At 38.5% G+C, this 12159-nt stretch overlaps 1 protein-coding gene across 1 annotated transcript in view; it reads left to right on the forward strand.

Annotated features, from left to right (window-relative positions):
- Positions 1-8922, forward strand: part of PAXBP1 (PAX3 and PAX7 binding protein 1) — a 33849-nt gene extending 24927 nt beyond the window's left edge. The window contains exons 16-18 of the mRNA XM_029214428.1: positions 3083-3229; positions 4884-5038; positions 7732-8922. Coding sequence (XP_029070261.1) covers positions 3083-3229; positions 4884-5038; positions 7732-7849 — 420 coding nt within the window. The 3' untranslated portion in view covers positions 7850-8922. The remainder of the gene's footprint in view (positions 1-3082; positions 3230-4883; positions 5039-7731) is intronic.
- Positions 8923-12159: the final 3237 nt, after the last annotated feature.

Below are 12159 nucleotides of genomic sequence, written 5' to 3' on the forward strand. Positions count from 1 at the left end.
GAGGAAGTGATATTTAGGTTATTAGTTGGCCCTGAGGTAAGGGAGAGCAGGGTATACTAGAACTGAGAAAAGGCCAGGGTGGCTAGAGTTAGGGAAGAGATGAGCAGTTCAGATGATATGGGAGCTCTAATTTACATGTAGACATGTAATCACTCCCTAAATCAAGATGTATAATGCTTCCATCATCTCCCCCAAATTCCCCATGCCCCTTTGTAGTCAAGCCCACCCCTACAGCCTGGCCACCCCTTTTTATTGTCCTGTAGTTTTCTTTATAAGAATGTCTTAGGAATAGAATTACATACTAACTAGCCTTTTGAGTCTGGCTTCATTCACTTAACAGAATGCATTCGTGATTTATCAGTGTTGTCTTGTGTTCACTCCTTTTTATTGCCAAGTAGTATTCCATCGTATGGTGGATATCCCACAGGTTTTTTTTTTGGTTTTTTTTTTTTATCCATTCCCCAATTGAGGGACACTGGATTGTTTCCAGTTTGGAGTAATTATGAATAAACCTGTTTGCACACAGGTTTTTCTGGGTATATAAGTTTTCATCACTTGGGTGAATACCTAGGCAAAGCTGTTTTCTAAACCAACAATATATTAGCGTTCTAGTTATTCTTCTTTCTCACCACTCACCACACTTGGTATCTTCAGGGTTTTTATTTTTTTTAAGTCATTCTCCTAGGTGTATATTTGTGTCTTGTTATTGCTTTAATTTGCATTTTCCTAACAACTGATGATGTTGAGCATGTTTCCTTTTTTTCCCCTCTTTTTTATAAATAAATTTATTTTATTTATTTATTTTTGGCTGCGTTAGGTCTTCGTTGCTGCTTGCGGCTAGCGGGGGCTACTCTTCGTTGCAGTGCACGGGCTTCTCATTGCAGTGGCTTCTCTTGTTGCAGAGCATGGGCTCTAGGCACGCGGGCTTCAGTAGTTGTGGCGCACGGGCTTAGTTGCTCCGCGGCATGTGAGATCTTCCCGGACCAGGGCTTGAACTCATGTCCCCTGCATTGACAGGCGGATTCTTAGCCACTGTGCCACCAGGGAAGCCCAGCCATGTTTTCATGTGCTTACTTGCCATTTGTATATGTTCTTCGATGAAGTATCTGTTCAAATCTTTTGCCCATTTTTAAAAATTGGGTTTTCTTATTATTGAGCTTTGAGTTTTGTATTCTTGAAACAAGTACTTTATCAGATATGTGATCTGTAAAGAGTTTTTCCCCCCAGTCTGTGTCTTAACAGTCTTTCAGAGTGCAGAAGTTCTTCATTTTGATGAAGTCCAACTTATTATCTTTTCCTGTTATGAGTTGTGCTTTAGGTGTTGCATCTAAGAAATCTTTGCCTAATACAAGGCCACAGAGTTTTTTTCCTAGACATTTCATAGTTTTAGGTTTTACATTTAAGTCTGTGATCCATTTTGAGTTAATTTTTATATAGGGCATGAGGCCTTGAAGTTCCTTTGTCCCAGCACAGTTTGTTGAAAAGACTATCCTTTTTAAAATTAAATTGCTTTTGTACCTTTGCTGAGAATCATTTGCTCTTATATGGGTTGTGGAAGGGTTTTTGTAGGGAAGTGACATGAAAATATTGCCCTTTTTAACATATTCTGGCTTCTGTGTGGGGATAATGAAATGAAGTAGGTGAGGATAGTAATAATGAAAATGGAAATTAGTACTTATTACATATTTACTGTGTGCCAAGCACTGTAGCACACATTATCTCATTGAATCCTCACAGCAGCCCTATGAGCTTGACTCTGCTGATGGGACAGTGAGGCACAGAATAACCTGCCCAGACTCATCCCTTTGTTAAGTGGCAGAGATGGGAGTCTAACTCAGGCCAGTCAAACTCTTGAGCAGCTCTTCTCAGCTGGGTTTCTGTGGAAGAATTAATACCTGATGCCCTAAGGCCTCCATTGCGTATGCAGCTAGAATGGTACTAGCTTGTACCATCCTTGGGAAAATTATGTAAGGAGTCACTCAGATCATTTTCTGTAGGTTTTAGTTCTCTCACCGAGCCCTGCTGGAGGAGAACTTAGACCAGCGCTGTTGCTCGTAGTCAGTTGAATAACTGCAGGGCCCACAAAGAGATGACGGTAGCTTCGATCAGGGGCATGGCGGCAAGGACTGAGAGAGAGGCACAGAATGGGGAGAGGTGGGGTTCGACAGCTTGAGGGCGAGGTCGAGAATGATAAGGCTCATGTAGGCTCTGGCTCGATTGAATTGTTGGATAGTGTTGCCATTTCCTAAGATGAGAAATACTGGGAACTTAGAATTTTATGGTGGAATGGGCGGGGGCTTCCATTTTATATGTATTGAGCTTAAGTAGTTCCAATATCCAGGTTCATAAAGTCTGGTAAACATGCAATGTGGTAGTCAAAAAAAGAATTTCCATCTTTTTGCAGGGTCACAGGACTGGTTTAGGCATGATTTTCAAGGGAGGACATTTACCTAAGACTCATCATTTGCCCACCAGTACTTTCTGTTATGATGGGAAATGTTCTGTATCTGCATTGTCCACTATAGTAAACACTAGCTCCATGTGGCTGTTTAAACTTTAGTTAACCTCAGTCATTATCGGAAATATTCAGACCCTTCAAAACTGCTTATTAGTGCTTTGGCAAGACATGGTCCAGGGTATTTCATAAGGTGTTTTATTGTGTAAGTAACTTACTTTGTACTTAATTGCTTTACATTGCCGCTCAATTTTTTTTCCTTCTCAAAAAACCAAACTTTTAGTAATAGAAATGAGATTTGTGGTTGCCACAGGTGGGGAGTTGTGGGGAGATTGGATAAAGGGGGATCAAAAGGTACACACTTCCAGTTGTAAGATAAGATAAGTTCTGGGGATGTAATGTACAACATGGTGACTGTAATTAACAATAGTGTATTGTATATTTGAAAGTTGCTAAGAGAATAGAAAAAAGATTTGTAACTGTGTGAGGGGAAGGATGTTAACTTATGGTGATTATTTCACAATATATATTTAAATCATTTTGTTGTATGCCTTAAACTTACACAATGTTACATGTCAATTATATCTCAATAAAACTGGGGGAAAATAATTTTCTTCTTCTTTCTAGCTCTTAGGGAATTTTCTTCAATGGTATGGCATTTTCTCAAACAAAACTCTTCAGGAATTATCAATAGACGGTTTATTAAATAGATACATTCTCATGGCTTTTCAGAATTCAGAATATGGCGATGACAGCATCAAAAAAGCCCAAAATGTGAGTTAAATGACACATATGGTAGTTTTTAAAGCACACGAGTTAAGATGGATTAAGTTTTCCTTGTTTGAAGAGATTTGAGAATTTCATGAAAACCCCTTTGATTATCAAAGTTGGTGTAATGTTGACAATCTCCCCTTAGCATTTTTTACATAAAAAGTTGTACTGTTATATATGTGTATATTTGTCCTTCTATCCATCTATCTATATCGATATTTTTATAGGTATTAATAAAAGTTTTAATTGGGGGATAATTTTTTAACAGTTGAATGAATGCTATTTTAAGTGTTACTAAAGAAATGGTCTCTTCTCTCATTTAAGAAATAATTTTAGTTAATTTTTTTTTACTTCATATACGTGAGTTATACACTTTTGATAATTTTTTAAACTATTTTTTAAACAGTCATATGATTAAAGAAAATGTGCAAGTACAGTACAGTTTTTCGACCTAACCACATCAGAGTAATTCTCTGACATGATACTCCCTCACCCTCAAATAGTTTTGTGTCTGTTTCCTATACACATGGATTTTCTTGTACACGGTTACAATATGACCATCAACATCAGGAAATTAACATTTATATATTACTGTCACCTAATCCTTAGGCCCCTTTTCACGTTTTATCAGCTATCTCAATAATATCCAAAGGAACTGGCAAAAGACATTCCCAGATCATCCTTTGCATTTAATTGTCATGTCTCTTTAGTCTCCTTTAATCTGGAAGAGTGCTTGATTCCTTGACCTTCATACCTTCTGAAGATGATAAGCCAGTTATTTTGTAGAATGTCCCTCAATTTGGGTTTGTCTGATATTCTCTCATGAAGAGATTCAGATTTTGCATCTTTGTCAGGAATTGTCCTAGACTTCATTAGTGTGAGTCCCTTCAAGTTGACCTCTGTGACCTTGTGGCATGTCCTCTAATTTGGGGGGAGCACTTTCTTGCTTTCTGGCACACGACGTTCCAGGCTTATCTTGTACCTGCTTGGCCCAGCTCTGGAACCAGTTGTTTCTCCAAGCATCCCTGGGTTCTTTGGTGGGGAGCTGTCTCTACCCACTGGCTGCTTTCTCCCGGGTGGGAAACAGTCTCCCCTTGCTCGGGTTTTGGTACCCCATGCCAGGTTGCCACCATGCCCTGTTCACGTCCTGCTTGGGCTCTTGCCCTAGGCTGCCCCTCCGGTGTGATGCTCTCTTCACTCCTCTGGGCCAGCACGGCTCCTACTGCCAGCAAGGATGCCTACTTACTGAACTGTTTGGCATGGGGAGAGGCTGCAGTTTGGTACTTATGCTATACATGTTTTTACATCAAAAGCTGCTGATCAAAGGACAGTTCAGTTCATTTAGGGCTTTCTGGAAGACTGGAAAATGAAGCAATTGGTTATCAATTTTATGTCCCTAATTTACTTAAATATTGGAGAAATTATCTTTTGCTTTGAGTGTCTATATATTGAAGTTTAAAATTAGGGTATATCTAGGTGTATTTGTGTAGTTTATGTAGAAAATCAGGTTTAAAAGAATATCCCTTCTGAGTAATTAGTTATATGTTGCTCAATAGCAAGTCTTCTAGTTAAATACGTTATACGCATTATCTAGACTCAGCTTTTAGATGCTTTAATTTATTTTTGTTTTAACTGTTTACATCTTTCTTCTTCATAGGTGATCAGTTGTTTCCCCAAGCAGTGGTTCATGAATCTGAAAGGAGAAAGAACTATTTCTCAGTTAGAAAACTTCTGTCGATACCTTGTACACTTAGCAGATACAATTTACAGAAACAGTATCGGGTGCTCTGATGTGGAAAAAAGAAATGCAAGGTAATTATTTGTAATTATTGAATGAAACAGTGATCTAGAGTCTTTAGTTGTTAGGTTTAGTATTATTAAAATGTTTTCAGTAGAGACATGGTTATATTTTACTTTAATTTTTATTTTGATTCTTTTCTTTCTTTTTTTTTAAATTAATTTATTTAGTTTTGGCTGCTCTGGGTCTTTGTTGTTGCGTGGCCTTTCTCTAGTTGCAGAGAGCGGCAGCTACTCTTCGTGGCGGTGCGCAGTCTTCTCATTGTGGTGGCTTCCCTTGTTGCAGAGCACAGGCTCGAGGCACATGGGCTTCAGTAGTTGTGGCTCGCAGGCTCTAGAGCGTAGGCTTAGTAGTGGCGGCGCACGCACAGCCTTAGTTGCTCTGCGGCCTGTGGGATCTTCCCGGACCAGGGCTTGAACCCATGTCCCCTGCGTTGGCAGGCAGACTCTTAATCACTGTGCCACCAGGGAAGCCCTATATTTTACTTTAAATTGTAAACATTGACTTAGTATTGATAAACCTACCAAAAATACACATTATTTTTTTCATTTTTGCAACTTTTACCTAATCTTTTTTCAATATTTTATTTATGAAGATATTAAGGGAAGATTTCTGGTAAGTGAATCACTGCTTTTTCTGTCTCCTCCCTTGAATAATTGGGGAAATCTCAGGCTCTTAGAATGTCATGGATCTTGGTCTTTGGAGGTTCATTTTACAGATATAAACCCTAGAAAAGATAGCCACTGAAACCCAAAGTATATTGAAGGTTATATCTCAATTTTGAGATGTTTGTGCTCTATGTTGAGTTTTTCTATATCCATATCATAGACTAAGTCATCACTTATGATTTATGGGAAGCAGCTTATACATATTTTTTATCAAGGTTTCAAGGAAGGAATGAACAAACAAACCATTACCCCTTTTTCAGTACATTGTCTTGGGTGTTCATGGAATTTGGGGGTAGATCTCTAGCATAAAAAGTAAGTAATAGTAATAATAACAACTAGTACCACCATTTGGAAGAATTTTTATTTTGTTTTTCGTGGTTTTTTTTTGGCCACACTGCATGGCTTGTGGGATCTTAGTTCCCAGACCAGGGATTGAACCCAGGCCCACCACAGTGAAAGCGCCGAGTCCTAACCACTGGACCACCAAGGAATTCCCAAAGACGAATTTTATTTTTTAAAGTTTCAATTCATATATTCTTCCTAATGTCAGAGTTTTCTTTTCATTTTGATCACACCATTAGTCATACCCCCTAACAAAATCTTTTTCTTTTCCCCTGTTCCCCTTCCAGGAAAAAGAACCTTATTTTCTTGAGAGAAAATTTGCTATCTTTTATAATAAAATTAAAGGCAAAGTAGATAGTAAATACTTCAGTGGTTAAAAAAAATCTTTGCCAGGTGATTTTGGGGGTTTTTTTTGTGGCCACACTGTGTGGCTTGTGGGGTTTAGTTCCCCGACCAGTGATCGAACCCAGGCCCTTGGCAGTGAGAGCTTGGAGTGCTAACCTCTGGACCACCAGGGAATTCCCTGGTTTATATTTTTATTTCATCCTTAACATGTCATTTTGCTGTTGGTTGTTATTTATTGGCACTAATATTTCTTCTCAATGTGTTGTTTTTTACGAGATAAATCCTATTCACTTCACTTTAAAATTTGATTTATGTATGTAACAGTGTTTTTGTTTGGGAGTAAATATCAACAAACACTATTTACTTTTCTAGGGAAAAGAATTTCAGCAGCTGTTTAAGCACCTGCTGTGTGCAGTGCACATAAATAAAGCAGGTTCCACTTTATGAGTGTGAGTCACAAAATCTTAAAAATTATAATCCTTCCCTGAAAGGTGCTTACTACAATTTTGTAGAGAAGAGACAGCTAATAATGTCACATTGTATGTTGTTTCTCACAAGTGGTTCAAACTATTGTAAATGTTAAAAGTAGTTCCTGGGAGCTTTGTTAGAAATGCAAATTCTCAGGCCCCGCTCCAGACCTACTGAACAGAATTCTGAAGGTGGGGCCTGGTGATCTGTGTTTTAGCACTCTTCTAGGTAAGCCTGATGTATGCTAAAATTTGAGGATTACTGAGAATGACTTCTAGCTGGGTGATAAAAGAAGCCAGGTTGGGCTTCCCTGGTGGCGCAGTGGTTGAGAGTCCGCCTGTCGATGCAGGGCACACGGGTTCGTGCCCCGGTCCGGGAGGATCCCACGCACCACGGAGCGACCAGGCCCGTGAGCCATGGCCGCTGAGCCTGCGCGTCCGGAGCCTGTGCTCCGCAGTGGGAGAGGCCACAACAGTGAGAGGCCCGCGTACCGCAAAAAAAAAAAAAAAAAAGCCAGGTTATACTTTATTAGTGAATTTTGGAGGAGTGGAAATTACTCTGGATCTTGATGGATTGGTCATGAATACCCACGAATATAATTTGTGTTCCAGGTGTACTCTAGGAGAGCTAGGACTCTGGTTTGGGAAGGAATGGAAGGCAGAGCTCTGAAGTAGTTAAGTTAGGCAATAGAGTGCTTTCTCTCCTTTCTCGGTATTAATGAAAATCATGGATCTGAATGAGACTTTGGGGTGTTTTTAGTTTTGAAAATGGGTCCTCTGTTTCTGGGTATTTAAACATGGGCAGGTTTTTTTTTTTAATATGGACAATTTTTTTTTCCACATGCTGTAACCTGCTGATCCGTGGTTTCCTTTTTTCTCCTTTAGGGAAAACATAAAACAGATAGTAAAACTCCTTGCAAGTGTTCGAGCTCTGGATCACGCTATGTCTGTTGCAAGTGACCACAATGTGAAAGAATTTAAGTCTTTGATCGAAGGAAAATAGATCTGTGAGACTGAAAAGAAGCCTATTTGTTCTAATACCATTCCCAATGTAAAAATTTTGTATATATGTAAAGTTTCTTAAACTGTAAAATATTGACTCTTGTTTTAATACAAAGAACATTATTAATATTCAATACTGTGTCTTTAAATGCGATTTCTTCAGAATGAAATGAATTCAGATTATTTCTAGGAAGTCTGTGAATGGTTTCCTTACTGCCTGTCATACTTTGTTTACAGAAGTATTTTATATGGTCATTTAAATTAACCCTCTCAGCTAATTGTTCTCTGTAAACAATGTGTGCAGTGTATATTGTATAATTATGCATATATATATATATATATTTATACCACCATGGAGTTACTTTCACACTGGAAATTTGTGGTGTTTTTCTACAGAGTAAGCCTTTTAACAGCAGAAAATTATTCAGTAGCAAATTGTCTTAGGGAAATTACTACACTGTTGCAACAAAAGGGCTGGCAAGTGACTAAGTATTCGTCACCTTTTGGTTAGCAGTTGCTATCACCGTAGCTGTGCTGCCTTAAAATTGAGAGTTGAGTGTGGACTTAGTCATTGGTGAATGGTGAACTTTTCTTCCTTGAATTAACATTACAGTCAACTGTACGTTTAATGTGAGCTCTAAATAAATATATGCAACATAGGTTTTTGAAAAGAACATAGAAGTTTCATTTTTGGAAATAATAGATCCACAACCTAATGCATGGTTTGGGGCTGACTCTCCTGTCTCATTCATGATTTTACTCCCTGACCAGCTTAAAAAAATACATGCATTTGGATTTTAGTAATCTAGCATTATATTTTAAATCTCACATATGTGAGTTATGATATGCAATAAAGAACACGCCTTGCTGATCAGCTACACCCAAGCAGTTTAATATCCATGGTCTTCTGTAATGTTTATACCATGTTGTAAATACTCAGAGAACTTGTTTTAAAGTTTATGCTTTCTGATTCTGTGATTTTCAAAAGAGGAACTTTTTGGAAATTAAGGACTATTGTTTGATAATTATATATGTAATTAAGCTTTAGCCAAGCATTAAATTAATTTTTAAATAGAACCTTTGTCATATTTGGCTGGCGACTAATTTTAGTTGGAGCATTTCAAATGACTAATTGAGACTATTAGCATGTGTACCCTTGGTCAAGTCAAATAATATTTAGAACAGTGTCATGCACTCTAATTGCTCTGTCAATTTTATCTTTATTGTAGGATCATTGCTTATCCCTACAGATTCATTCTGGATGAATTCATTCTGGAGAAAGTGGCCTACTAAATAGAATTAAAATAGAACACTTATTCTCAACTTAAACGGACTAGAACATATAAACTCGCATATATATATATGACATGCACATCATTTGTTCCTTAAATTTGTGTTTCCAAATGCATTGAACCGATTACTTTTCCTATATCTGCATTTAAGGACTCTTGAAGTAAACTCAGATTTTTCATCATGTGACATCCATCAGGCTGTTTTAGGAATGAGTTTGAACACCACACTAGGACCTTGATGTCAGGTGAATTTAGCATAGAACTGTGCATAAAACAAGTGGTTTTCGTTTCACAACCCAAAGTTTTTTATTCCTGAAATAGCTAAAGGACATTCTTTCTTAGGAAGGAAATTGTCAAAAGATAAATTCAGAGGGTGACATTTTAATAAAGCTGAGGTTTTGTCTTTGCAGTTTTTTCTTTTGGCACAGCCTTCCAAAATACTTCCAAAATAGACGAGGAAGATTTTTGAAAAGGAAAGTTATTTTATTGAGACAACGTAAACCATAGGCATAAGGAACTGTAACTGCTGTTTTACCAGGTGAGGATGGTGACCCATATCCTTATTGATGCCATGGTATCCCGCATAGACCTGCAGCTCTGCCTGAGGGCTTTCTCTTGGCCTGTGCTACGGGCTGGAGTGTCCACTGCCTAATGTCCCTGGGAGCAACCCTCAGCCAAAGTAGGGAGGGGGGACGATAAATCCCCCAGTGCGTTAGTTCAGGTCATCTGGGGAGCAGTCTCTGAGATGGTGTTAGGTATATTGATACAAGAGATTTGGGGCAGGGAATGACAATGAGGGGCAAAGGAGAGGAGGCGGGAGGAGGCTGGGAGAGCCTTAGTGCTGAGAGGTCGTGAGGCAGGGAAGGAATTAAAGAAGGTGTCAGACATCAATGCAGTTCGAAGAAAGTTCCAGCAAGACTGACAGGGCCCTCAATACAAAGTTACGATTCTGAGGAGCTTCATGTCTCCAGGAGTTGGCCTGCCTTTGGACCCCACCATGCTCAGTAATTGGTGGACAGCAGTTCTTGGGGAGCATGGCCTGTACAACCAGATTGTTGTAGAAAATCTAAGGCATGATTTCACGTCTACCACACCGGCTTCCTAATCTCATAGGAAAACAGTTAGGTTTCACATCATCTCCCAGAGGGCTTCATTTGATTTGAACCATGGTTGTCTGCAGTGATAACCTCATCACCCAGAACTGGCCAAGAATTTCACAAGTCTTCAAGCAAGTACCTTCCTCATGAGAATATACTAAAATGTAGAGTTCCCTAATTGTTTTAAAGACAGGTTTATTGAGGTATGAGTTATAAACTGTAAAGTTTACCCTCTGTAAACATGTATAGTTCAGTGAGTGTGGACGAATGCCTAATTCTGTTTTAAATGCTAATTTCCCTTGAAATCATGAAATCCTCCTAAAAATGGTCAAATGTTTTAGAGCTGCAAAATACAATATGAAAACGTCAGTTGCTACATTGTAGTGGTTCTTTACGGTTACGGTAACTCTTCTAATTTCTAACATTGTAATATCCACATAGTAAAGGGAGTGTTGCCATTCCCTGATTATGGCAAAGAACACTCTGGTCTGTGGTGTCAAGTAAATGAAAATGAGAGCAATTAAACTCTCTATGGGTGTTAGGTTCACAGCTGTTGAGAGTGACTACAGATTTCCCAGCAAAGGCAGACAGGCTAAAAATTGTTATATGGAATTGGTATTGATAGGCAGTGTTGACTGGCCCATGGTCTGCTTCTGGACCTCCGGGCCCCAATAATTTGTACTGGCTTCCTCCCAGCCCTGTCGGTGCTAACTCTAGCAGAGGCTCAGAGGTTAGAGTCATCCTGTACAATGAGAATGCCTAGCACAGAGTTTCTCAGAACGTATATTGTGGTCCACCAGTTCACGGGCTCTTACTTTAAAAGATCTTTAGGAAAATGAGACCTAGATATAAGACATGACACCATCAGACTCCTAAAAGAGAGCGTAGACAAAACATTCTCTGACATAAATCATACCAATGTTTTCTTAGGTTAATCTCCCAAGGCAATAGAAATAAAAGCAAAAATAAACAAATGAAACCTAATCAAACTTACAAGTTTTTGTGCAGCAAAGGAAGCCATAAAATGAAAAGACAACCTACGAACTGGGAGAAAATATTTGCAAATGATGCGACTGACAAGGGCTTAATTTCCAAAATATACAAACAGCTCATACAACTCAACAAAAATAACAACCCAATTGAAAAATGGGCAGAAGGCCTAAATAGACATTTCTCCAAAGAAGACATACAAATGGCCAACGGGCACATGAATAGATGCTTAACATCGCTAATTATTAGAGAAATGCAAATCAAAACTACAATGAGGTACTACCTTAAACTGGTCAGAATGGCCATCATTAAAAAAAATCGACACATAACAAGTGCTGGAGAAAGTGTAGAGGGAAGGGAACCCATCTACACTGTTGGTGGGAATGTAAGTTGGTGCAGCCATTATGGAAAACAGTATGGAGGTTCCTCAAAACACTAAAAATAGAGTTGCCATGTGATCCAGCAATCCCACTCCTGGGCATAGATCTGGACAAAACTCTAATTGAAAAAGATACATGCACCCCAATGTTCATAGCAGTGAAGTAAGTCAGAAAGAGAAAGACAAATACCATATGATATCACATAGGTGGAGTCTAAAATACAACACAAATGAACTTATCTATGAGACAGAAACAGACTCACAGACGTGGAGAACATAGACTTGTAGTTGCCAAGTTCGGGGGGATGGGGTGGATTGGAAGTTAGGGTTTAGCAGATGTAAACCATTATTTATATAGAAAGGATAAACAACAAGGTCCTACTATATAGCACAGGGAACTATACCCAATATCCTGTGATAAACCATAATGGAAAAAATATGAAAAAGAATGTATATATGTGTATAACTGAATCACTTTGCTGTACAGCAGAAATTCACACAACATTGTAAATAAACTATACTTCAATAAAATAAATCTTAGAAAGATCTTTAG

Source organism: Monodon monoceros, unplaced genomic scaffold, assembly GCF_005190385.1.
Source record: "Monodon monoceros isolate NGI ecotype Baffin Bay Population unplaced genomic scaffold, NGI_Narwhal_1 Super_Scaffold_11, whole genome shotgun sequence".
Taxonomy (NCBI): domain Eukaryota; kingdom Metazoa; phylum Chordata; class Mammalia; order Artiodactyla; family Monodontidae; genus Monodon; species Monodon monoceros.